General features: G+C 46.6%; 1 protein-coding gene across 1 annotated transcript in view; it reads right to left on the reverse strand.

Annotated features, from left to right (window-relative positions):
• DNAH2 (dynein axonemal heavy chain 2) overlaps nt 1-24,785 on the reverse strand; it is an 87,503-nt gene extending 62,718 nt beyond the window's left edge. Inside the window, exons 1-11 of the mRNA XM_060134044.1 lie at nt 24,626-24,785; nt 20,354-20,430; nt 16,024-16,194; nt 7,541-7,769; nt 6,885-6,995; nt 6,477-6,715; nt 5,301-5,492; nt 3,116-3,321; nt 2,548-2,677; nt 2,100-2,282; nt 1,382-1,596 (exon numbers count right to left, since the gene is read on the reverse strand). Of these exons, the coding sequence (XP_059990027.1) occupies nt 1,382-1,596; nt 2,100-2,282; nt 2,548-2,677; nt 3,116-3,321; nt 5,301-5,492; nt 6,477-6,715; nt 6,885-6,995; nt 7,541-7,769; nt 16,024-16,194; nt 20,354-20,430; nt 24,626-24,785 (1,913 nt within the window). The remainder of the gene's footprint in view (nt 1-1,381; nt 1,597-2,099; nt 2,283-2,547; nt 2,678-3,115; nt 3,322-5,300; nt 5,493-6,476; nt 6,716-6,884; nt 6,996-7,540; nt 7,770-16,023; nt 16,195-20,353; nt 20,431-24,625) is intronic.
• Between the last annotated feature and the right edge of the window lie 2,849 nt (nt 24,786-27,634).

Consider the following 27,634-nt stretch of genomic DNA (forward strand, 5'->3'; position numbering starts at 1 on the left):
TTTTATAATGGAAAAATTAAATAAATCATTTTGAGAACACTTTGAAAGTATAGAACAGTGAGGACAGTATGCTACTATTCATGTTAAAAAGTATACTTAGACAGACATACACTCTTATCCCTGGGATGTTACACAAGAAACTGGTAACCTTGACTCTTTCTTTTTTTTTTTTAAATATATTTTTAAGGGCTTCCCTGGTGGCGCAGTGGTTGAGCGTCCGCCTGCCAATGCAGGGGACACGGGTTCGTGCCCCGGTCCAGGAAGATCCCACATGCCATGGAGTGGCTGGGCCCGTGAGCCATGGCCACTGAGCCTGCGCGTCCGGAGCCTGTGCTCCGCAGCGGGAGAGGCCACAACAGTGAGAGGCCCACGCACAGCAAAAAAAAAAAAAAATATATATATATATATATATTTTTAATTTTATTTCATATTTTTTAAAATTTTTGGCTGCCTTGGGTATTCATTGCTGCGCGCGGGCTTTTCTCTAGCTGCAGCTAGCGGGGGCTACTCTTCGTTGTGGTGCACGGGCTTCTCACTGCAGTGGCTTCTCTTGTTGCAGAGCACAGACTCTAGGCGCGCGGGCTTCAGGCTTCTCCCTGGAGCCTGCATGCCACAACTAGAGGAGAGAAACACCCACACACCACAACTAGAGAGAAGCCCACGTGCCACGACAAAAGATCCTGCATGCCTCAATGAAGATCCTGCGTGCCGCAACTAAGACCTGATGCAGCCAAAAATAAATAAAATAAATAAATAAAAAGAAGGTTTGTCATCTCTGTAGTCAGCTGCCTTACATAGCTCCTTCTTTATTTCTCTCTTCAGCATCTTATATGGGAGGGAGGCATGGCTCCAGGGTAGAACTGTTCACTTACAGAGCCTCAAAGGGCAGGGACTTCGCCACTGGACACATTCCCCGTGCCCATCTCGGCTCTTAGCATGTGGAAGGCACTCGCTATATATTTTTGAATAATTAATAAATGGATTAATTAGATTTAAAACAGTGGTGATATGAAAATGTCATGATTCTAAAGCTGTAGACGAGGACATGATCTGACAGCCCATCAGTTCTCAGGAAAGGCCCCTTGGTGGCTCACAGTTTGGAAGGTTTCGCTGAGCCATCGCGGCCACCTAGTGGCAGAACACCTACATCACTGGTTGAGTAGGTTACTGGGGTTTTTCTGTTTTCAATCAGTTTTTTTGAAGATAGAATGTGAAATTAAAATTAAGAAGTGGTAGTAAACATATTACGGGATAAGAGAGATTTAGAAGAATGGGGAGAGAAACCAAGAGATAGGAGTTAAACTCTGGGGAGGGTTGGGGAAGGGAAGGGTGCTAAAGACAGGACAAGCAGAATGGGAGGGAGTCACGGAGGGTGTCGTACTTGTCAAAGTTCACATCCAGCATGCCCGCCTTCTCCTGGTTGATTCGTAGCAATGGCGTATCCAGCCGCCGAATGCAGTCCTTGTCCAGCGTTGATGTCCAGTCTTGGAAGGTTTTTCGAACCAGTTCGTCAATGGCCTGAACCATCTGCTGATAGGTGTGTACGCTCTCCTCTCCCGTCCCGATGTGGGGCAGGAAATGAGCATTGGAAAGACACTGCGGGGGAAGAACCAGGGATGGTTGGAGTCACCTGCCACATTCCTCCATGTCACCATCTCCCTGAGACCCCCATCCCCGCCCCCCAACGCACACACAGACACTCCGACAATATGTGGAAGACTCGGAGGGAAGGTGGAGCCCAAAGGAAAGGTGAGAGGAAGAGGCCACGGCACAACGAGAGAGGGAGTCCAAATGAAGAAAGAGAAGCACAGAGATTCAGCTCGAGGAAAAAAGTTGGGAAGAGGAAGTCCATCACAGGAAGTGAGGGATTTAAGAGGCACAAGGTCGAAAACTAGCATGAGCCCTTCCTCAGGACAGATCACTACGTCTGCCACCCCCTGGACAGACCCAGTCTCGGTCAGGAAACCTCTCCAGGGAGACTCTCTGGAGGCAACCCCCCGCCCCTGCCCCCCACCCCACTCCCGCCCCAGCACTGGGCTCAGCCTGCAAACTCTACCATTGCCGCACTGAGAACAAGTCCTGGAAAAGGCCAGACTTACGTTCATGACCCTGTCGATGCGACGCCGTAGGATCCGCACCCAGTGCGCCTGCCCCGAATGCTGGGCCATGTAGGGCTCCAGGTACGGCCGCTTCTTGCTCAGCTCACGGTTCACGAGGGCCAGTTCGCTATTGAACAGCATGTAGAGATCCACCGCCTTCTTGTCATATGTTCGCTTGATAGTCTGACGAAGAAGAGGAAGTTGACAACACACCCAGGGATGCGGGTTCCCTGCAGCTCCACCCTGGAGGAAAGCTACACCCCTGCCGTGGGAGTCCCGCTCCCAAGGCACCCGGGCACTGGGGGAACAGCGGAAGAAAAGAGGCACTGGCCATTCAGGACATGGGACAGAGCATGAACGGAGGTTGGATGGTGTCTGGAAGGACCAGGAGGAACTGAAGGAAGGCAGAAGAGAACCAGGGGTGTAGGAAGCAAGCGGGCAGCCACACCTCTCGGGCTGCAAGCCTGCGGAAGGTGTCCAGCAGTAGCACCCCGTGCTCCACGTCGCGGACTAACTCGAAGGCGGAGCTGATCAAGTTCTGAGTCATCACCTCCAGGTCCTTGACTCCAGCCCGGAACCTGCACCGTTAGAGGCATGTTGAAGGGTGGGTGCCCTCGCCTGCCCCCAAGGACATCCCCTGAGTAAGACTTCTATGCGTTATGTACTGAGGGCTTCCTAGGTGCCAGGCACTGAGTGTTGTACACGCATTAGTCCATTTATCCCTCAGAACAGTGCAGTGAGGTAGGCTTTATCACTAACCGTATTTTATAGATGAGGAAACAGAGGCCCCAGCTGGTAGAACAATGTACGTAACTAGTTTGTGGCAGAACCGGGATCCAAGCCCAGGAAGGCTGACTCTGGAACCCTGAGTCTGAGCCACCACCTCCTTCCTAGCACTTCCCCTGCCCTCCCCAACCCTGACCTGTGGCCTCCACGCTTCCCCAGTACACTCTGCTCTCACCTCCCTGACCTCCCTTCCCTGCTCAAGCCTGGGGGCCTGCCTGTGATGCTCTCACCTATTGTAGTCTTCGTGCCAAGAGGTGTTCTTGACGTCCAGGATGCCCCCGCGAACAGCTCGCAGCACGTGCAGGTTTTTGTGGAAGATGTCCTCAATCTCCAGCAAGTTCCGTGTTATCTGGGGCCCCTGGGCGCCAGAGAAGCAGGGAAGGGGACCTTGCTTGCCATCTTCCCAGCGGGCAAAATGGAACTGACAGTCACATACCTGCAAAGAAGTCAGCGTGAGGCTTCCCGCCCTCCTTTCTGAACCTCTCTGTCCTGAGCTCTTTGGTTTAGCTTTAAATGGCTAAAAACTAAGGAGCACCAACCAGATGCAAGGGGCTACCGGGGTGCATTTTAGCTGCAGAATGAAATATGAGATACTAAGGCAGTGATAACAGGCCAAAGTCTCAAAGCACGGGATGGTGGTCAGGCACACAGGCATGTGAAAAGAACCAAAGCAGCAAGTTCTAGGTGTAGCCTCAGCCCCAGCTCCCCCAGCTCCTGGAGCGTCTGCTGTTGGCTTTGAGTCTCCTTCCCTGACCGTCTTCCCACCTCGATAAGGTCCTTGCAGCGTTGCACAAAGGCATCGACCTGGGCAAATATGCTGGTCTGGTCTAGGACCCAGCCCCAGCGGGAGAACCTGTCGGAAGAAAGACTGACCAGTCAGAAGCGGGAACACGAGGCATTAACCAACCTGCCCAGGCCAGGCTAGAAACATGAGTCCTAGTTCAGGGGGAGCCTTAGAAAATGAGACCCCAAGAAACAGTTTTCCTGAACCCCAAGAGAGGAAACTCAAGGTGAGGAGAGCCAGAGAGGAAACAAAAACATCTCAGTTCTAAGAGAAGGTTTACACACAATGGAATTTTAGACTTCAGGGCCAAGAAAGGAGGAAAACACCAGGAGGGATTCCTGGGATCAGGGAGAAGGTTATTAGAGTTAGGAGGACCTACGGCTGGGAGCTAGAATACCCGAATCCACAGAGAAAACTCGGACCCATGTAAAAACTCTAGAAAGATATAATCCATAGGCTTAAAGTGCAAGCAAAAGGACTCAGAATCTACCCGCTATAGGAACGACAAGGTGGGTGACACACAGGATATTAGGGGAGGCCCGTCGTACTGGGTATGCATCTGCACAGCCTGTAGGTAGTGGTCTCTCCAGGCGTGACAACAGGAGATGCAGCCTTGTAGGTCCTCCTTGCTAGAAATGACGTATCCCTCAAAGATCCGGTCCAGGGAGATGGCATGGCAGCACAGGCGGATGATCTCATTGCTCATCTGCAGATGGGGTCCCAACAGCCTCAGTTCACAGCCTTAGTTGCACCCCACCCTCTCTCGGAGTCCCCAAGACCACGCCTCAGGTCTCAGCCTCCTACTTCTGGATTTGCCTCCCGATACCCCTCTCGCCCCTGGTCCTCCACTGCTGGCGTGGCAGCACCTCTGGGTTCCACCTCCATTGCCTGCCTCAGACCAGCTCTGCAGCTGCATTTCTAGCCAGCGATCGGCTCAGCGCCCCTGCCCCACTCTTTGGCTCCACTGCCCTCCAGGAAGTGTGCCGGCTCCTGCTCCTCAAAAGTCGGTGTTCTTGGGCTTCCTTGGTGGCGCAGTGGTTGAGAGTCCGCCTGCCGATGCAGGGGACGTGGGTTCGTGCCCCAGTCCAGGAAGATCCCACATGCCGCGGAGCGGCTGGGCCCGTGAGCCATGGCCGCTGAGCCTGCGCGTCCGGAGCCTGTGCTCCGCAACGGGAGAGGCCGCAACCGTGAGAGGCCCGCGCACCGCAAAAAAAAAAAAAAAAAAAAAAGTCGGTGTTCCTTCCTGAATCTGCCTCTCGCCCACTGCGAGTTCCATCTTTGGAAACGAGAAAGAGTGGGTCTTCCCCTTCCATACAGCTCTGCCTGGGAGTCTGTCCTTCGTGCCCCCCTCCTGCCCTGCACCCCATCTACGCCTCTTTGCAAAGCCCGTCTTCCCGCCTGGGCTACGTCCGTCTGGAAGCAAAATGTCCAGTCCAGGCCCCAACTCCAAGCATCACTATAGTTGATGATGCAGGCAAAAACCTGTGGTCTCCGTCCGACCTGAAGGGCATTCCTCACTACCTTTTCACCGCATATGTCTGCTGGTGAATTCCGCCTTCTCCAGAAATCTGCGTCCTATTAACACGGCCACCCCCTCGTGACCCTCTGTCCCACCCTCTGCAGGCACACACCTTCCGGAAGAGGGAGGTCAGTCTCTCCCGAGTGTTGTAGTGGGGAGAGTTGACCCAGATGATGCGGATGAGACTGATGAGCCTGGGGAGTTTACTAGAGATGTCCTTAGGCCTCATGAAAGCCAGCTCCTGGTAAGGTTCCTTCAGGATCGACAAAAAAGTCAGGTTTGACTGTGCTTGACGAGATCCATCCTGGCAGTAAAGAGAAACCAGGAGAAGGCTTACCCCCTGGAAAGAACCGGTTCAAAGCGAGCGCTTTTGATCCTCCTCAAACCCTACCCCGACTTGCTCCTCCCGGGAAGCATTCCCAATTAACCCTACCTGGTGCCAATCACCTCAGGTCTCTGCCACCCTTCAGGACCAGAGCTTGAACATACCTACTTTTATTCACTTACTAGTTTCTACAAAAATATTTTTATGTCTTTTCTCATGTGTGAGTCCCATCTCTCCCACTAGACTGGGAATTCCCCAAGCTCAGGTTTTGCGTCTATTTCTCTAGTTTTTCCCCTTGAACTCTTAACTCTGCACAAAGGAGACGCTCAATAGGTGTTGATCAACTGACTGGATATCACTCTCATTCAGCCCAGTGGCTGTCACCCAGGCCTCTTCACTGCCCTGTTCTCAACGAGGGTTTTAGACTTCTCCACCTAACGGTGGCTCAGTTCCCTCAATACCAGCTTCAGATTCCACCTAGGAAGACAGGGCCTCTCTCTCTGTATTCTGCAGACCACTCTGATCTCTGTGCGTCAGCTTGTCATATAATACCAAATTTAATTTTTTTTTTTTTTTTTTTTTTACCAAATTTAATTTTTTAAACGTGTTTCTCTTGCAGCTCTCTCGGCTGAACCGCGTGGGTGTGTCTTTGACCCCAGGCCATCTAGCCATCTCTTTTGTGTAAGTCTTATTTCTCAGCTGGACCGTATGGGTGGGGCTCAGAGAGGGCACTCAATGTCGTACACTTGTTGAGTAACCAGAAGTCTCCCTAACTAAACTATAAGCTCCTTGGGACCTTGTGTTCTACCACTTTTATACTCTCCCACAAGTCCAAGTCCAAGCACTGGGTGCATCTATCTTTGCCTTTGATGACTATGTTGACTCTCTCTTCTTAGCACCTTACAGTGTACCAACTGCTGTCTACTTTCTGGCAAGCCTCCATCCTTCGATCCACTCACAGACCTGTATCTGCTGGGCCAGCTTCATAAAGGGCGCCAGGTAGGATGACTTGGCAAGACTCAGGATGGACTCGACGTGTTTCACTCCCGGCTTCACCAGCTGTTTGCTGATGCCAGACAGGTCCATGCATCGGTTGCGCCAGAACTCAATCTCCTCCAAAGGACCTAAATTTTCTCCTGTGTCCACAGTTTCCTGGGCACTGAGCACTTCCTTTATCTGCCGTGTCCAGTGGATCATGGTGGCTGCCGGCGAGAGGACAAAACCTCTGGCGTTTCTTTGCAGTACTCCCCAGTTGTGTCCTTCCCTGTTCCCCCTACAGAGCCCTCCTAACCCAACTCCTGTCCCAGCCTCTGGGCTGCCCCCCACCTCTCCCCTAGGAGCCCTGACACATGGGCAGTGCCAGCCACTCACTCTCCAGTTGCTGTACCAGATCTTTGTCTTTAACCACCGCCTCAGGCTTCATGTTCATGGCCTCTGTAGGGATGTAGAGAACAGTGTGCCCCTCCAGTTTGTACCGAGTATCTAAGGAAAGGAAAGGACCATGAGAGTTCACAGAGGGCGATGGGTGTATGCCACCCCACTTCCAACCGTGGTTGATGATCTGGGGCCCAGGAAGTGTACGCATTTCAGGAGAGCAGGCAGGAGAAACTAAGACTCATGCTTTTTTGATACCAAGCGGGAAAATGACAGAAGGCAGAGATACCTCACTGAGATATAATAAGAGATTGTCATAAAATATGGTCAAAGATCTATACCATGCCCTCAACACTCTCTTCTATGACACATGTACTCCCCCTACTGCCCGCCCCCATCTCCCCTTACCCTACATGTACTCTTGGAAATTTCCAACTCTGAGCAGGTCTGGCCAACTGTTCTACAGCAGGAAACTCTACCTGGATTAGAAGGCAAACTCTGTACCCTGTTCCACTCATTCAGCAAACACATTCCAAGCACCTACTCTGTGCCAAGCAACGTGGGTACTCAGGATCAATCTTCCCCCCTGCCTCACTCTCTCTGCTGTTGGTGGGGACGGGGGAGAAAGTAGGCATTCCAGTCTTTCCACTCACCTGTCAGGCAGGCCAAGAACCTGTGCAGGTGAGAAGCAAAATGATTTCGAATGCTCTCGGGCCAGGTTGTGTTTGTAAAGATCTGAGGGGCAAAGACGCCGTCGAGCAGCCGAAGCAGGGCTGGGATGTAGGAACCCCGCACTGTCCCAAAATGCACAGTCGCCTCAAAGTTCTCTGGAGTGATGGGAACTGGCGCTTGGCGAATGAAGTAGACAATCTGGTTCTGGGTCTGCATGAAAGACAGTAGATCAGACTTCAGGGTCCAGGCCCAGCCATGATCCCCAAGGGAATCTGAGGCTCCAATCATGAAAGCCTGGCTGAGTTCTTCGTCGCCTTCCCTTAGTGTATCCAATCCTTCTCCAAATATAAGCAACATGAGGTGCTTCCTGTTCTTGTCAGGGACATAACAGAGTCTGTATACAGAGATGTGGGGAGGAAATGGAGAGAGCATGCCTTGAGGGTAGGGACTGTGTATTTTGTCCAACTTGGCTCCAGACCTAGCACAGTGACGGGGACATATTAGATGCTCCATAAATGATGGATGGATGGATAAATGGAAAGAAAAGGATATAGGAAAACCAGAAAGGAGAAGGACCTAAAGTAAGAGACAACTGTCTAGGGTTTTCCATTTCACTTGCATATACTTTTCCCCCAATTTTTCACTTATCCTTCAGTTGTGTTTATGCTGAGTTTTTGTTGTTGTTTACATTCAGAAATGTATAACTTTCCTGTTGTTAAAACTTCTTTAAGTTTCTGACTTATACATGCTTAGAAAAGTCATTCCCACTCTAAGATCAGATTCACCTGTCTTTTTTTCTTTAGTACTTTTGTAGCTACTCTTTATACTTGATTTAACTTTAAAAACTGAAAATAAAATGCAAAGAAGAAATTCATAACCATTCATCTTCCCACTACCCAGAATTAAATTTTGGCATTTTTTTTTTTGTTTTTGGTTTTTTTTGTCCATGCCATGCGGCATGTGGGATCTTAGTTCCCTGATCAGGGATCGAACCTGCGCCCCTGCATTGGACGCACAGAGTCTTAACCACTAGACTACCAGGGAAGTCCTTGTATTTCTTTTTGTAAAAAAAAGCTTAACAATTATTATTTTTGTTAAAAATGATATGTTAATTATAAATAACTGAAACAATGCAGAAAAGTACAAAGATAAAAGTTTAAATGTCATCTAAAATTCCACCACCCAGACATTAATTATGATCATTAGAGAAAATACTATTCCAGACATCTCTCTCTCTCTCTCTCTCTTTCTCTCTCTACCTATCTATCTATATATATATATACAGGAAAATAAATTAAAATAGTTATTTCAAAATAGGATCATGCTATTTTTTTTTACATATAATTTATTTATTTTTGGCTGCGTTGGATCTTCGTTGCTGTACACGGGCTTTCTCTAGTTGCGGCAAGCGGGGGCTTCTCTTGTTTTGGGGCACGGGCTCTAGGCATGCGGGCTTCAGTAGTTGTAGCACACAGGCTCAGTAGTGTGGCTTGCAGGCCCTAGAGCGCAGGCTCAGTAGTTGTGAGCACGGGCTTAGTTGCTCCGTGGCATGTGGGATCTTCCTGGACCAGGGCTCAAACACGTGTCCCCCGCATTGGCAGGTGGATTCTTAACCACTGCGCCACCAAGGAAGCCCCAGGATCATGCTATTTGTAATTAAAAGTATTAAATTTAATTTTACTTGGATTTAATAGAATAAAAACACATTGATGTGAATATAGTAAGTGGTTGAGCTTCAAATAAATGTTTCTTTATCTCTAAGAGAGATTTCTTCCTAAAAGACCCCTTTCTAAGGTCATAAGAAAGCTTATGAAAAATATTAAGAGGTTAGGACTTCCCTGGTGGTGCAGTGGTTAAGAATCCACCTGTCAATTCAGGGGACATTGGTTCGAGCTCTGGTCCATGAAGATCCCACATGCCGCGGAGCAACTAAGCCTGTGTGCCACAACTACTGAGCCTGCACTCTACAGCCCGGGAGACACAACTACTGAACCCGTGTGCCACAACTACTGAAGCCCACGTGCCTACAGCCCGTGCTCCACAACAAGAAGCCACCTCAATGAGGAGCCCACACACCGCAACAAAGAGTAGCCCCTGCTTGCCGCAACTAGAGAAAGCCCATGTGCAGCAATGAAGACCCAATGCAGCCAAAAAATAAATAAATAAATGAATAAAAAGAGGTTAGTTTTCTCACTGCCTCCCAATTTTAAGTTCAGTTGACTCGCTGCTTTGAACGACAGGAACATTGGCATCCTCTTACTCTCTTGCATTCTCTCACCACTTCCCAATTTTTGTTATACTATTATTTTTTACATTGTCCAGTTTGATAACATTCACATTCAATAACATAACCATAATTCCCATGGTTATTTAGTATTAGTTCTTTATTTAAATGAATTGAATATTCACAGAGTCTCTATTCCTGAGTTTTCTATTTGGTTCATTCCTCTTTTTTTTTTTTTTGGTTCATTCTTTGATGAACTGGATTTCCATTGATGACGTCATTTTTGCTTTTCAAAGTAGGGTTCTTTCAAGACTAAAAATGACTGCCTATTTGTTGCCTCTATACTTGACCATCTAGGCTGGGAATTATACCCTTGGGTTATGCTATGGTTCCTGGAGAACTTGTAGGTGTAACTTCTGGGTGTTCAGAGAAGTCTGAGATCAGCCTAACGGTTCCCCTTGGTAGATAATCTGGGGTTTTGACTAGAGGCCTAAATAATTATTTCCCTAATTTTTATTTTGAAAAAAATTCCAACCCATAGAAAAGTTGCAAGGAAGGCACAATGAACAATAACATGCCCTTCATCTAAATCCACTAATTGTTAACATTTTGCTGTACTTGTGCATGATTGCACTCTCTCTCATTTTTCTCTCCTTCTCTCTCTGCTGAGCCATTTCAGAGTTAGCAGCAGACGTTATAAAACTACACCCTTACATACTTCAGCATATGGCTCCTAAAAGGGAGGATATTCTCCAACAGTCTCAACACTGTAATTATCACACTCAGAAAATTTAACTTCATTTAATACTTTTATATAATACACAGTTTATATTCGATTTTCCACAGTGGTCCAAATAATGTCATTTACAGCTGGTTTCTTCCCATCCAGGATCCAATACAGATCACACATGGTTGTGTCCCCTTTAATTCCACATAGTTTCCCAGTCTTTTTCTTTCTACCATGACAGTGATATTTCTAATAGTCCAGGCCAGTTGTTTTCCAAAATGTCCCTTAATTTTTTTTTTTTTTTTTTTTTTTTGCGGTACACGGGCCTCTCACCGCTGTGGTCTCTCCCGTTGCGGAGCACAGGCTCCGGACGCGCAGGCCCAGCGGCCATGGCTCACGGGCCCAGCCGCTCCGCGGCACGCGGGATCCTCCCGGACCGGGGCACGAACCCACATCCCCTGCATCGGCAGGCGGACTCCCAACCACTGCGCCACCAGGGAAGCCCTGTCCCTTAATTTTGATTTATTGGATTGTTTCCTCATTATTAGATGCAGGTTAAATATTCTTGGAAGGAATACCACATAGGTGATGTTCCCAAAGAATTAATTTCCCCGAATTTAAGTAACCTAACTAAGACGTGTATTGACATTAAACACTGTGCAACAAATTTTTGTGGAATAAAGTATGTCCTTTCAATTCCCACATTCTGTTCCTTCTGCAGTTCAGGGAAATTCTCTGTATTTTTATTATTATTTTTTGTTCCACCGGGTCTTAGTTGTGGTAGGCAGTCTCCTTAGATATGGCATGTGAACTCTTAGTTGCAGCATGCATGTGGGACCTAGCTCCCTGACCAGGGATTGAACCCGGGCCCCCTGCAATGGGAGCTCAGTATTATCCACTGCACCACCAGGGAAGTCCCTCTGTATTTTAGTTTTAAATTTATATTCTGTTTCATTAGTTGGTACCCTATGTTAGATCACCTGTGTCTGTCTTTCACATCTATTAACTTCTCTCTACTTGTATTGTCATTGGTTTTTTCTTCTGCATACGCTGTAATTATCTCAAGCCTCTCTTCTACATCCGTTCAGATTTTCAGTGGTAGCTATTCAGTTCCTTGCTGTTTCTAACCTACTAATTTTAACATGTAAACATGCTGCTTTCTTTATTTCAAAAATCTGCAGTCTCCCTCTTATTTCATTCTCACATTTTATCATTTCGTCTCTCAGCTTATTAAAAAATTAAATTCGTGTTCTTATTAAGTCGTACTGTAACATGATGCTGTTGTGAGGAATTGCCTTCTGTTCAGTTATGTTTTCCTCTTTTGCATGTTTCGTTCTGTTCTTTTTCTCCCTTGATGTAGTATGCTTGCAGTTGCCATGCAATTTCACTTGCCTCATGCTTGCACAGCTCTCTGAATTCCTTCTTTTTGCTTTAAAGTACTGTGGGTGACTTCCTGATGTCCCACTGTGAGAGCCCAGTTTCATTTCCCCCTCGAAGTTAAAGGGTTGGGTATTTTATGTTTCATTCACTTTTCTCTAGCCTAAGATAACTGCATGAGGGGATGGGCAGATGGTTAAGGCTAATTTAAAACTGTAAAATCTTTGTTAAAATACATGGGCTCTTTCTTTTCAGATTTTGTAAAAAACCAAGGTTCACTCCATCTCACTAGGGGGCGTCCACCATTCCCGCAGGGAGGACGGTTTCCATAAGTTAGTACATAGACCTTTCATTGGCCCCCACTTTTAAAGTTTATTAGATTAGATTTTGCTTCTTTCCTTGTTTGTTTACTCTTGGGTGTTTGTGGTTTTCTCGTTTTACTTTTTACTATTTTATCAAGTATTCAAGAGTAATAATTTCTTAAGGAAGTTTTTCAATTTCAATCTTGCCCCAGGAGAATACGATTAAATCCATGATCTATTTAGAATATTTTTTGGCATGCTAAATAGATGTTTTTCAGCTTTGTCGAGGCATAATTGACAAATAAACATTGTATATATTTAAGGTGTACACTTTGCTGTTTTGACATACATATACACTGTGAAATGATCACTGCAATAAAGTTAATTAACATATCCATGATCCCATACGGTTACCATTTTCTTTTTCTTTTTTCTTTTTGTAGTGAGAACACTTAAGAACTACCCTTTAGCAAATTATACATTATAGTATTATTAACCATAGTTACCATGCTGTATATTAGATCTCCAGAACTCATTAATCTTGCATAACTTAAACTTTGTACAATTTTCCCCCAGTTTTATTGAGATATAATTGATCTATAACATTGTATTGGTTTAAGGTATACAGTGTAATGATTTGATATGTATATTTATTGCCAAATGATTACAATAAGTTAACACCTATCACCTTACATAACTACAATTTTTTTTTTGTCACAACTTTTAAGATCTGTTCCCTTAGCAACTTTCAAATATACGTTTTGTTAACTAGAGTCACCATGCTGTATGTACATTAATCCCCAGAACTTATTTATCTCATAATTGGAAGTTTGTACCTTTGACCAACTTCATCCATTTTCCCTACTCCCCCATCCCCAACTCTGGCAGCCACCAATCTGTCCTCTGTTTCCCTCCATCTGAATCTCTGTTTCTCAATCTGTCCTGTTCTCTGTTTCTATGAGTTAGTTTTTTTTTTTCTAGATTCCACACATAAGTGAGATCAAACAGTAATTGTCTTTCTCCATCTGACTTATTTCACTGAGCATAATACCCTCCAAGGCCACCCATGTTTTTGCAAATGGCAAGGTTTTTTTCTCTCTCATTGCTGATTATGTGTGTGTGTGTGTGTGTGTGTGTGTGTGTGTATTCCACATTTTCTTTATCCACTCATCCAATGACGGACACTTAGGCTGTTTCCATACCTTGGCTATTATAAATAAACTATAATGAATGTGGGGGTGTGGATATTTCTTCAAGATCGTGATTTCATTTCCTTTGGATATACACCCAGAAGTGGGATTGCTAGATCATATGGTAGTTCTATTTTTATTTTTTTGAGGAACCTCCATACTGTTTTCCATAGTGACTGCACCAATTTACATTCCCAGTACACAAGGGTTCCCTTTTCTCCACATCCTCATCAATATTTGTCATCTCTTGTCTTTCTCATGATGGCCATTCTAACAGGTATGAGGTGATACCTCACTGTGGTTTTGATTTGCATTTCTCTGATTAGTGATATTGAGCACCTTTTCACGTACATGTTGGCCATTTGTATGTCTTCGTCGGAAAAATGTCTTTTCAATTCTGCACGGTTTTTTTTTTTTTTTTTTTGCAGTACGCGGGCCTCTCACTGCTGGGGCCCCTCCCGCCGCGGAGCACAGGCTCCGGACACGCAGGCTCAGTGGCCATGGCTCACGGGCCCAGCCGCTCCGCGGCATGTGGGATCTTCCCGGACCGGGGCACGAACCCGTGTCCCCTGCATCAGCAGGCGGACTCGCAACCACTGCGCCACCAGGGAAGTCCTTCTGCACGGTTTTTAATCACATTGTTTTGTTTTCTTGCTATTAAATTGTATGATTTCTTTATATATATTTTAGATATGTATTCATCTCTTATCAGATATATGATTTGCAAATATTTCCTCCCATTCATAGGTTGACTTTTCATTTTGTCGATGATTTCCTTTGCTGTGCAGAAGCTTTTTAGTTAGATGTAGTCCCACTTGTTTATTTTTGCTTTTATTGCTTTTGTTGTAGGGACAAAAAATTTGTACCCTTTCACCAACATTTCCCTATTTCCCCCTTGCCCCACTAGATTTTTTTAATAGAAAACCTTTGTTTTCCATGTTTCCCTATTCATCGAATAATCCATCTTTCCCCACAGATTTTAAAAGCAATTTTTGTAGAAAATGCTTAACATATATGTTTCTGGACTCTCTCTGTTTCTTTACTGTTGCTTATATAATACATATTCGTGCCCCAATCTAACTATTTTAATTACTGTAATTTAATAAAAGATTTTCATAGTCACAGATCTCCTACATTACTTTTCTTCTTCATCTTTTTTTTTTTTTGCTATTTTCATTTCATTTTTCTAGATATACTTTAAATAATCCTTTACACTAGGGATCTAGGGTCTGTGGCACTTTGATTGGAGTTGCATTAAAACAGTACAGTTTTTTGGGTGGAATGATCTTTATAATATTAAGGTTCCCACTCAGAAACAGGATAGGGCTCATCTTTTTTTTTAACATCTTTAGTGAAGTATAATTGCTTTACAATGGTGTGTTAGTTTCTGCTTTATAACAAAGTAGGGCTCATCATTTATTTAAATCTTCTTTCTTGGCCTTCAACAAAGTTGTTTTCTTTCGTATAAATCCTAAATTATTTTTTGTAAATTTTTGTTCCTTTTGTGAATGAAATATATTTTTCATGATGCTTTATAGCCGATTGTTGCCAATACACAGGAAAAAGCCATGGCCTGTTTTGGGTTTTGTTTGTTTAATGTGGAAGCTTCACAAATTGTGCTGCTGAGCAGGGCCATGCTAATCTTCATTATCATTTCAATCTTTGTATATGTGCTGCCAATAAAAGCAAAGCAATAGCCCTTCTTCTTTTCCAGAATTTTATTTCTAAAAATTTCCAACATACAGGAACACTAAAAGAATTTTACAATAATGACCTGTACACCCACCACCCATATGCTACCACCAACATTTTACTATACTTCTGTCTTTTAACTGTTTCCCTACCCATGGTTTACCTTTCACTAATGCATCCTCCCCATTGTTGGAACAGTTATCTATCTAACCCACGAAAGCCTTCAATAGTTCCCTCTGGGATAAAGCCAAATTCTTTAGCATAACATACAAGGCCCGTCACAAGCTGACCCCAACCCACCTTTCCCGTATCATTTCCCACAACTCCTCTTTCTTTGCACATAAAGTGTTCTTTACCTGGATGCTCTTACTCAGCCTCGATGAAATCCTACTTACCCTTCATCCCCAACTCAAATATCACCTCCATCACCAAGCCTTGACAGCATTCCACTGGCTACATTAGTTGCTTCCAAAAAAGCTCTTATAAAGCTTTGCCCAGGCATCATAATATACTGTAAATATTTTTTATATGTCTGTCTTCCCCACTAGACCATGAGATCATCAAAAGCAAAACCTTGGGGCTTCCCTGGTGGCGCAGCAGTTGAGAGTCCGCCTGCCGATGCAGGGGACACAGGTTCGTGCCCCGGTCTGGGAAGATCCCACGTGCCGCGGAGCGGCTGGGCCCATGAGCCATGGCCGCTGAGCCTGCGCGTCCGGAGCCTGTGCTCCGCAATGGGAGAGGCCACAACAGTGAGAGGCCCGCGTACCGCAAAAAAAAAAAAAAAAAAAAAGCAAAACTTTGCCTCATTCCTCTCTGTATCCCGCTGCCAAGCAGGGTGTGTGATGCTCAACAGACCTTCTACACAGGAGATGAGACTCACAGATGACAGAGATCCTCAGAACCTTCAGCCCCCTGGGAGAACACCCTGATGTCTGGACCGCAGAGTACGCACCTGCACAGGCATCCCCAGACCTAGCTTCAGCCCCAAACAGGGGTCGATGAAGATGGTGAGGATGGGCTCCGAAGGGTCCTGGGCAAAGTGTTCCAGAATGGTATCGTGCTCCTCTGTCCAAGTGGCAGCTGCCAGTCCTGTCAGCATAGCTCGGGACAGGAAAAGGGGCTTCTGCAGAAGGAGAGCAGAGGGCCAGAGCAGGGACAGCTGTCAGGATGGGTCACTTCTCCCAACCACTGTCACGTATGAGGACGTGGGGGATGAGGGAAGTCAGACAGCTTCAGAACGGGGAAGGGAAAGCTGAGAACGGACTGAAAGACAGGTTTCAAGCTTTCGAAGAAACAAGACAATAAGATTCTCTTCCCTCTACCAGTAAAAATAGAATGGATCATGAAGGAAGACTGAGGGATATCATCTTCCCAAGATACTTCATTTATGCCTGTGTTTGTAAAAATGTCTTATCAAGCAACCCTCAACCTCACAGTAAAACTAAATCAAGGGAACATGTAGGATATTAGCCTAAGTCAAACAATTAGGATTCCATATGTATGTGTTAGCATATGGTATTTGTTTTTCTCTTTCTGACTTACTTCACTCTGTAATGACAGACTCTAGGTCCATCCAACTCACTACAAATAACTCAATTTCATTTCTTTTTATGGTTGAGTTATATTCCATTAAAGCTGGGACAAAGTGAAAGAGTGGCATGGACATACGTACACTACCAAATGTAAAACCGATAGCTAGTGGGAAGCAGCAGCAAAGCACAATGAGACCAGCTCGGTGCTTTGTGACCACCTAGAGGGGTGGGATAGGGAGGGTGGGAGGGAGGGAGACGCAAGAGGGAAGAGAGATGGGGATATACGTATATGTATAGCTCATTCACTTTGTTATAAAGCAGAAACTAACACACCATTGTAAAGCAATTATACTCCAATAAAGATCTTAAAAACAAACAAACAGGGCTTCCCTGGTGGCACAGTGGTTGAGAATCTGCCTGCCAATGCAGGGGACACAGGTTCAAACCCTGGTCTGGGAAGATCCCACATGCCGCGGAGCAACTAGGCCCGTGAGGCACAACTACTGAGCCTGTGCGTCTGGAGCCTGTGCTCCACAACAAAAGAGGCCGCAATAGTGAGAGGCCCGCGCACCGCGATGAAGAGTGGCCCCTGCTCGCTGCAACTAGAGAAAGCCCTCGCACAGAAACAAAGACCCAACACAGCCAAAAATAATAAATAAATTAAAAACGAACAAACACCAAAAAAAACAAACAAACAAAAAAAACGAACAAACAAACAAAAACAATTAGGAGCAAGGGGATGACAAGCTGGAAAAAGGATAAGGGTAAAAGAGCAATTTCTCCATGATGTGGCCTCCACAGGATACTGGAATAAGTATGTGATATTGGGCAAAAGTCAACTGGCATATCAGTGAGGAAAAAAGAAAAAGGGAGGTGAAAAGACAAGACTGGAAAACACCAAAGAACAAACCAATTCGATGGAAAATAAATCATAACTGGTGGCTAGAAAAAAGACAGCATTATTTTGAACACTACTAAATAAATTAAGAAAACTAGAGGATATAAAAATCTAGCTCGGTGAACTTGAGAAGTCACCCCGTCCTTCTTCCAGTACTTCTGGAAGATGATAAAGAATCCCTCTTACTTAAAGTTTCCAGGTCAAGAAAATTTAGCTAGTGATCTAAAATCTTCCATATATAAATACATACATGAAGAACCAACGAGAAAAACACTAGGACCCAGATAAATGGATGAAAGGATATGAACAAACATATCATGTCATAAAAAAAGAAAAAATGAAAATGTGAAAATATGAAATAAATGTTCAATTTCATTTGAAATCAAAGAAATACAAATAAACATAGCAAAGGTGTATCATTTTTTAAAAAATCCTTGCTAGGTTGGTACAGCCACTATGGAGAACAGTATGGAGGTTCCTTAAAAAACTACAAATAGAACTACCATATGACCCAGCAATCCCACTACTGGGCATATACCCTGAGAAAACCATAATTCAAAAAGAGTCATGTACCAAAATGTTCATTGCAGTTCTATTTACAATAGCCAGGAGATGGAAACAACCTAAGTGTCCATCATCAGATGAATGGATAAAGAAGATGTGGCACATATATACAATGGAATATTACTCAGCCATAAAAAGAAACGAAATTGAGTGATTTGTAGTGAGGTGGATGGACCTAGAGTCTGTCATACAGAGTGAAGTAAGTCAGAAAGAGAAAGACAAATACTGTATGCTAACACATATATATGGAATATAAGAAAAAAAAATGTCATGAAGTACCTAGGGGTAAGACGGGAATAAAGACACAGACCTACTAGAGAATGGACTTGAGGATATGGGGAGGGGGAAGGGTAAGCTTGGACAAAGTGAGAGAGTGGCATGGACATATATACACTACCAAACGTAAAATAGATAGCTAGTGGGAAGCAGCCGCATAGCACAGGGAGATCAGCTCGGTGCTTTGTGACCACCTAGAGGAGTGGGATAGGGAGGGTGGGAGGGAGGGAGATGCAAGAGGGAGGAGATATGGGAACATATGTATATGTATAACTGATTCACTTTGTTATAAAGCAGAAACTAACACACCACTGTAAAGCAATTATACTCCAATAAAGATGTAAAAAAAAAAATCCTTGCTAGGGAATTCCCTGGTGGTCCAGTGGTTAGGACTCCACGTTTTCACTGCCGAGGGTGCAGGTTCAATCCCTGCTCGGGGAACTAAGATCCCACAAGCCGCGGAGTGGAACCAGAAAAAAAAAACTGCTAAACTGCTAACACCTAGGCCTGGAAAGTGTTTGTTGCTAGTGCGAGGGCAAAAAAATGCAATTTGTTTGAAAAACAATTTGGCATTATGTATTAAAGGTGTTAGAAATGTTCTTTACTCTTTGATTCAGGAACTCCATATACAGGAATCTAACTTAAGGAAATATTAAGTATTTCAAAATGTGTTAGTTTTATTTACAATATTCATCACTGTATTATTATGAGAGCAAAAAAATCATAAATGGCAAATGTCCAAGAGTAAGGATTTAACTGTGATACATATATCTTACGGAGCACCATATGACCATTAAAAATGGCACTTAAAGGGGCTTCCCTGGCGGTCCAGTGGTTAACACTCCACGTTTCTATTGCAGGGGGCACAGATTCAATCCCTGGTCAGGGAACTAAGATCCTGCATGCAGCACGGCAGCCAAAAAAAAAAAAAAAAAAAAATGGCACTTACAGAGAATTCCCTGGCGGTCCAGTGGTTAAGATTTGGTGTTTTTCACTGCTGGGGCCCAGGTTCAATCCCTGGTCAGGAACTAAGATCCCATAAGCTACGCAGCCAAAAAAAAAAATGCTGCTTACAAAAAGTATGTAATAACAGTAATGAAAATACTACATATCAAAAAAAAAGAGGTATCTTGTGATTTACATATTTGTGATTAAAAAAATAAAGGCAGCCTGATGTATTTTTTTAAGTATATAATAACACGAAGAATAAAAAAATGTTTTGTGAGAAAGCCTAATAAAAAATTATAATGTGTGGTACAGTTGGGATTGTTAAAAAACAAAAAAACTTGCAAATCTACACAGAAAGAAAGGACATATACCAAATTAGTAACGTTGGATGTACATATACCAAATTAGTAACGTTGGATGTGTTTAGGCAGTAATACTATGACTTTTATTTTCCCTTTCTTTGTTTTACTTTTCTGTCCCTTCCAATTTTTTTCTTTAATGAGTAGTTGTCACTTTTCTCTCCCTTTTTAAAAAAGTTCAAGGTCACCATTCTATTCTTCTAACCCAGGTAACTGAGGGTGTGCCTAGGCTCTGATGCAGCTTGGAAATGAAAGTGTAGAGGTTACTAAGTGCCAAATTCTGAAGGTATTTCAAGTGGCTTCTGTAAACTCTTCAGCCAAAGGAGGGAACTGAAGGACAGGAAGAAAAAGGATGTCTTGGAAATTAGTATCCAATTAGGACAGTGTCCGCCCAGCTTGTTCAGATGTTCACCCATTCAACGGGTATAGCTTGTTGCAATCTGACCCAAGGTGGAGAGATGAGGAAGGGCCTTCTGAGAGCCCTGTTCCCCACTGAAAGCCCTATTCTTTGGGAGGGGTAGGGGACACGGATAACTTTGTCCTTTACTCGGTGTACTGGATTTGCAGTGAGCAGGCTACCAGTAGAAAGTAAAGAGAAGGTAGTGAGAGATTGAAGAGAATTCCTCGTACTCCATTCTGCAACTGATCCTTTGATTCACCAGTTGTTGGGGAGGAATATTTGTCTCAGAGAAAAGCCAAACTTACCACGTCTATCTCACACTCCTGTAATTCTTCTTTCTGTAATTCTACTTTCTGTATTTCAGGTTCCTCCAATATTGGCTCTGGGAAGAATGAAAATTCAAAAATGAAGGCATTCCATTAAAAGTTAAACACAGAGACTTCCCTGGCGGTCCAGTGGTTAAGTCTCTGAGCTTCCACTGCAGGGTGCACGGGTTCGATCCCTGGATGGGGAACTAAGATCCCACATGCCAGACAGCACAGCCAAAAAAACAACAAATAAAAGAAGTTAAACACGGAGTCACCATATGACCGAGCAACTCCACTTCAAGGTACTTGAAGTACCTTGAGAAACTGGCACCCCATGGCCCCTGTATCTTCCCTTCTAAGTTGCACCAGAGCCTAGCCTCTCAGCAGGCACTCCCTATTCCCCTTTCCTCCCAGATCCTGGTGACCACGAATCTACCTTCTGAGTCTATGAACTTGCCTATTCTGGACATTTTCTACTGGTGGAATCATACAATATGCGGTCTTTTGTGACTGGCTTCTTTCACTTGGCATATTTTCAAGGTTCATCCACGTTGTTGTATCGTAGCAGACCTTCATTCTTTTTATGGCTGCATAATATTCCGCTGCAATTTGTTTATCCATTCATCATGGATGGACGCTTGGGTGTGTCCGCCTTTCGGCTGCTGTGAATAGCACTGCTGTGAACACGGGCGTACAAATGTCTGTCCGAGTCCCTGCCTCCAGTTCTCTGCAACTAGACATGCCACAGCGAAGGTCCCACGTGCCACAACTAAGACCCAGTGCAGCCAAATATAAATAAATAAATGTACATTTTTAAATCTTTCTTTTAAAAAGCTGACTGGGGCTGGAGGGGGCACAGAAGGAGGCAGGGGAATGAAGGCAGTCAGTATTAAGGTCATTCTAGGCATTCAGCTTCTGGCCTGCCATTCTTCCCCCATCCTGTTCCCACATGGAGAAGTTGGGGCCCACAGAAATCAGCCCCTCTCCAAGCAAACCGTCATCCCCACTCTGGACTCCATAAAACCCAGGGGGGTGTCCCTCTCCTTCCTGATCTGTTGCTCACACAGGAGACTGGGGTAAAACTGGTGGGCCTCCCATCTCCTGTGGGCTGAAAGGAGGAAGGAACAAATGAGGTGCGACCAAAAGACCTTGGGAACAGGACACTCCAACTTCCAGAAAGAAACCCTAAGAGGGGAGTGAGGCACACAGGCCAAGGAAGGAAATCATGAGAAAGGTGGGACAGCTGATTCTAGGAGCTCAGTGGTGAGTGGGATGGGTAACCAAGAAACCCAACGCCCTTCGAGAAAGCCAAGGGCATCCAAGGTTTCAGACAGGGACGAGGCGGGGGAGGGAGACTGAGACAATCTCAAGAGTAAACTGGTTTTGTCCTCTATTGTAATACAATTTATATAAAGTCTAAACCATGCAATACGATACTAGTATGTGATGGTCATGTATACACACAGTAAAATTTTAAGAAACAGGCTTGAGAATGACAAACACCAACTCAGGATAGCGGTGACCTCTGGAGAAGGAGAGAAGGGCTTGGGGGGGGGGCGTGTAGCAGGGGGACAAAGGGATTCACTTGTTGCCATCATGATTTATTCTCACACTGGGTGACGGGTACATGGGTGTTCATTATCTCATTCTCTGTATTTTTTCTGATTTGCCTGAAATACAGGTCTACAATCCCTTAACCAAAACCCTTGGGATCAAGTATATTTCAGAATGTAGACTTGTAATAGCGTATGGCATATGAGACCCCCACCACATCTTGGGGCCTCTAGAACAGCACTCCACAAACTTTTAATGTCAGTATTTCTGCAGTAAAACATGAAAATTTATACTAAGTGGTTTAAATAGACTATAAATACCTTCATGTCAGTTTAGGTTATGTCTCACCACCAAATAAGTTTGGATGCCAAATTTTGGGGGAAAAAAACCTTTCAGTTCTTAGGGCTTTTTAAAATTAGAGATATGGGATTATGAACCTGTACTTCTTTTCTTAGTGGGAACGGAGGAGCACTTAAGGAAGCAAAGGATATCAATAAAGACCTCAAAAGGGTGTTTTGCCCTTTAACCCACCATCCTTCACCAAGAAGTGTTTTAGGCCTGGTCTTAGCCCGTTTGGACTACTATAACAAAACACCATAGACTGGGTGGCTTCTGAACAGCAGACATTTATTCCTCACAGTTCTGGAGGCTGGAAGTCCTAGATCAGGGTGCCAGCAGGGTTGGGTGAGGGCCCTCTTCTGGGGTGCAGACCTCTCTTTGTGTCCGGCGGAAGGGGGCAAGGAATCTCTCTGGAGTTGCTTCTTTTAAGGCACTAATCCCACTCATGACACCTCCACCCTCATGATTTAAGCAACCTCCCAAAGGCCCCTCCTACTAACACCATCATATTGGGCATGAGAATTTCAACATATGAATTTAGGGGGACACAAACATTCAGACCATGGTAGGCCCCCTCTGTCTCCTGTGGGACAGGCCTCAATCCCTCCCCAACTCCAAAGAGTACAGGGATTTTTTTTTTTAATATTTACTTATTTGGCTGCGCAGGATCTTTCGTTGCGGCACACGGGATCTTTCGTTGCGGCATGCAAATTCTTAGTTGCGGCATGCATGTGGGATCTAGTTCCCTGACCAGGGGTGGAACCCAGGCTCCCTGCATTAGGAGCACGGAGTCTTAGCCGCTGGACCACCAGGGAAGTCCTGAATACAGGGATTAAGGCTCATTTCAGGGCTGCCTTGGAGGCCCAAGTCTTCTCTGAACCTCTATCAAGTGTCAGCTAGAAAGCTCCACATCAAACAATAAAAAGGCTTAGAGCTAAAAGGACTCAGAGATCCTTGGTGTTTGGGGGTCAATGCTCTCATTTAGAAGTTCCCTTTTTTTAATAATTTTTATCGGAGTATAGTTGATTCACAATGTTGTGTCAGCTTCAGGTGCACAGCAAAGTGAATCACATATATATATGTATACACACATCCACTCTTCTCTGGATTCTTTCCCCATATAGGCCACCACAGAGTATTGAGTAGAGTTCCCTGTGCTGTACAATAGGTCCTTATTACTTGTCCACTGTACACACAGTAGTGTGCATATGTCAATCACAATCTTCCAATTTATCCCTCCCCCACTTACCCCCTGGCAACCACAAGTCTGCCCCCTACATCTGTAACTCTATTTCTGCTCTGCAGATGAGTTCATCTGTACCCTTTTTTTAGATTCCACATATAAGCAACATCACATGACACCCTGACATTCCCTTCCCACCCCAGAGGAGTCTCCAAGTTGAACTTCACTGCCTTCCGTCCTCCCTCCCCTTGCTCCTGGTACCCAGCTTCTAGGAGCCAGTCCCACTTGAAACTGCTCTTAAGAGAGCTCAGAAGAAAAAATTTGCATGGTTCCAATGTCCAGATCCCAGGGCAAGGCCCTGTGTACCCTGGACCTTTCTCCCATGCCCACGCTTAATCTCTCAACTTTTAGTTAAAAGGAGATTCTATTTCTCTCCATCTTGACAGGCTGCTAGCAGTGGAAAGAAGCCCCAGGTAAACGGGGAGGACTATTCTTAGCTAACAGTCATAGCTACACTGGCCAGTGCTCTAAGGGGCAGCCTAGTGACAGCAGCAGCTACCAAAAACCTTCCAACCCTATTGGCCCCAGCTCACCCAACAGGAAGGAATCCCTCAGATCAAAGCCACAAGAGGCAGCCTCTTTAAACTCTTTTCTTCCTCAATCTAGACATCAGGCTTCTTTTCCTGTGGCCCTGAACCTGAACCTCCTTAGTCTACCAAGGCCCTGACGAAACGAGGGCAGAGATACAAGAGCCTTAAACAGATGGGAGAAAGATTCAGTCAGGCTTAGGATTCAGAGGATGGCAAAGCAGGCTGAGTCTCCATGGTGATGGGCTTAATGGGAGGAAAACATTATTTGTTTTGCCACCCAGGGTGAAAATGGGAAAAAGGAAGAGATCAAACCCTCTCCACTGGGGTAGGAGCAACCAGGAACACTTGAAATAAGGAAGAAGAGGCTAGGGTAGAGGATTGGCTGGTGAGCTCTTGGTGCACTGGGGGGAAATTTTAAGACAGAAAGAACAAGTATAAGGCTGGACAGGAAGAAAACACAAAACAAGGGACCTAGCAGCAGGCCTGAGATTCCGCTGAACCCCTTGCTTCTTACCCAGAAGCAACAGAACCTGCTCCCCGGCCCTAAGACCCTCCTTCAATACAAACATTCTGCCTCCAAGCCTCTCCCCAGCAGGTACCCACCAGGCTCCTCCTCCTTGAGAGACTCGGGCTCTGCCTGGGACTCACTGCTGGCCGGCAGGGTGGTCTCCACAGCCTGTGCGGCCAGAGCAGACTGAGCGACTCGCCAGCGGGCGCTTCCCCGGCTACTCGCTTCCCGCTTCTTGTCGGCTTTGCTGGGCATTGTGTTGGCAAAACCTGTAGACACACGGAAGCTGGGGGACCACCACCAGATGCACCCCCAATCCTCAGTCCTTTCCCTGGGATAGCCCACTTCCTTCAGGGCGCTGGGTTAAAAATCAAAATCAGTCCCTCGAGGCATGAGGAATAAATGGAAGCTAAACATGAGAGCACAGGGAATTCCCTGGCAGCCGAGGGGTTAGGACTCGCGCTTCCACTGCAGGGGGTACATGAGTTCCGTTCCTGGTCGGGGAACTAAGATCCCACAAGCCCCAAGGCGCGGCCGGGGGAAAAAAAAAAAAGATGAGGGCTCAGCAGACACCCACTCATGAGGATTTAGGAACCCCTATCTCTGCCCAGAGGTATGAGAACGTAAGATAATCAGGGAAACATCTACCACGCTGAGGTGTGGTTGCACACACCCTCAAGCACTCTAGCTCTCAGGGGCCATGGGTGAGTGAGAGAGGGCCCAGGGAAGGGAAGACTGTCCCCAGGTTCCACACTCTCTGTCACGTCACTGAGCAACCAAGATGATTTTCCTATGTACCTCCTTTTCTCCCAAGTTACCCCCTGGAAGCGGGGGAGAAAGAAAAATGCCCCTCCTACCCACACTAAAATCTGTGACCTCCTTAAACAAGGAAGAAACACTATTTGCAACCTGTCTCTTCAGCTTCTCAATCCTGGGGCAGAAACCCTGTTCTGTGTGTACTGAAAAGGTGTCTTCGCACAGTTGGCTGAGTCTGTGCTAACCGATTACTGAAGACCAAGAGCGTTCGATTCCAGATGTCCTGAGAACAGACTGGAAGAGGAAGGACAAAGGTCATCCAACAATGAACTTGGAATTGTGTCTGGGGGAGGGAGAAATGGGGCGATGAGGAAGGCCCAGTAGTGTCTCTCTCAGAAAAGCAGGAGGGCGGGAAGCGGGGCATCTCTGGCGGGCGCCCAGGGCAATGTCTGATTCGCTGGGCAGTTCCTCTTCACTCAGCTCTAGCCTGACAAACACCTGTGGCTTTTCTTCCTCATCCCCACAGACTGCCACAGGCATTGATCATACGCTATGAGTTTCACACTTGAAGGATTTGTACTTTGCTCCAAGGAACACCGTTCTATTAGGCCAACACATCAATAAAGCCAGGTGCCACAGCGCGGCTTCTGCCATCGGTCTCCAGAGAAGCGTCAGGCTGTGCTTCCCTGCCTCCGGCTGGAGCCTCAGGAACATTCCGGTGGCAAGGCTGGGAGCCACCTTCCCATGGGGTTCGCCCCATGGTCCCACACCGAGGCCCCGGGAGGAGCCTTCTACTAGCCTGGGGCTCATTTTATTTCTCAAGAAACACCGTAGGGGGCCGGCTCTCTCCTCCAACCACCAGTGGCTACCAGTGGGCAAATTTCCCCTCACAGGAGCTTCCTCACACAACTGTCACAACCGTCGCCGCTCCTTCCTCTCAGCTGCCCCTTCCTCTGCCCTCCCCCGCAACTCTCCCTCGTACCCCTCACCACTGCCCCTTCTCCCCGTAGCTTCCCACTCTCCCCGGCATTCCTCCCTTCCTCCCTGGTGCCCTCCCCCGCCAACACACACCTCACGACGCCGACCCTCTCCTCCCTACGCCGACCGACCGGCCACTCCAGCTGAGAAGTTGCCCCGCGTGGCCCTCTCGGGCCGGCGCTTGCACGCGTCGCCTTGGCAACCCCGGGCACGGGCAGCGGGGGGGTGGGGGGGGCGAGTGGCGGGGGCCCGAGCGCGCCGAGCCAGCGTCCTCGGCGCAGACGCAGAGACGCCCTGATCAGCCGCTCCCGGCTTGACTGCGCTCGCGTCACCCCGGCGGGGAGCCGGGGCAAGAGGGCTGGGGGGCACGGGGAAGCCGCTAAACCTGGCGGGCTGGAGGGGGGCTGGAGGGGGACGGGAGGCCTGGTCTGAGGACGGGCGGTAAGGACTGGGGCTGGAAACAATGAGTGGCCTCCCGCAGGACACTGAAAAGGCTGGGGCAACCCAAGCGCCCGACCCCGCGCGCGGGTCTGTGAGCTCCATTCCGGGCGAGTCCAGCAGATGGCGCCCGAGGTCCCGTCTGCGAGGCTCACGCGCGCTCTAGAAGGCGTTCCAGGATTTCGAGACAGCCGTGGCTGCAGCTGAGTCCGGGGAAAAAACCGGGGCTGGAGCACCCCTGCCCTCCCGCTCGTTCCCCCTTCTTAATTCGGACTGGGGTCTAGGATCGCCGGGCAGCGCTGGGTGGGGGAAGGAGGGAAGAACGGAACTGGAATTTTTGGAATCTGAGGATTGGCTTTGGAAAGCGTCGCTCGTTTTGGGGGGGACAGGAGGCGGGGACTCTCTGGGGAAGGTGACCGGGCCGGGGAGGGGCTCGGCTCTCCATAAGAACAAAGACAGAGTCGTGGGGAAGCGACAGGAGAGGGGTGTGAGAGGAGGGGCAGACGGCAGCCGGTGCTAGGGGGCGCTGCGGGCCGGGGTGCCAGAAGAGGCGCCTGGAAGACTGAGCCGTACCTGGGGCTGGTGGAAGCTTTAGGGAGGCCTGGGAGATGCAGGGAGGAAGCGAGTCAGGGGGATGGGAAGGCACCCTCCCTGCTTCCATCAATAGTGCCTAATTAAGACAAAGCCCGCAGCGAGCCCACTGATTACATTTCCATGAGGAGCTAAATTGATGACATTTTCTTTGCTGGAGGAGAGAAGCTGGCACCTCAGTTCCCCCTTTTCCTGGTTGATGTTCACACCTGACGAGTCTCATTATGCCAGTCTGGCAGGGCAAGGACTGGCAGTCCCTGGTACTCCTGAAGGGCCTGTGGATTAATCCACACCTGAGCCCAGCTCTGACCTCACCATCCTACCTACCCCATTTTTATTTC

The sequence above is a fragment of the Lagenorhynchus albirostris genome, chromosome 20 (genome assembly GCF_949774975.1).
Source record: "Lagenorhynchus albirostris chromosome 20, mLagAlb1.1, whole genome shotgun sequence".
Lineage (NCBI taxonomy): Eukaryota > Metazoa > Chordata > Mammalia > Artiodactyla > Delphinidae > Lagenorhynchus > Lagenorhynchus albirostris.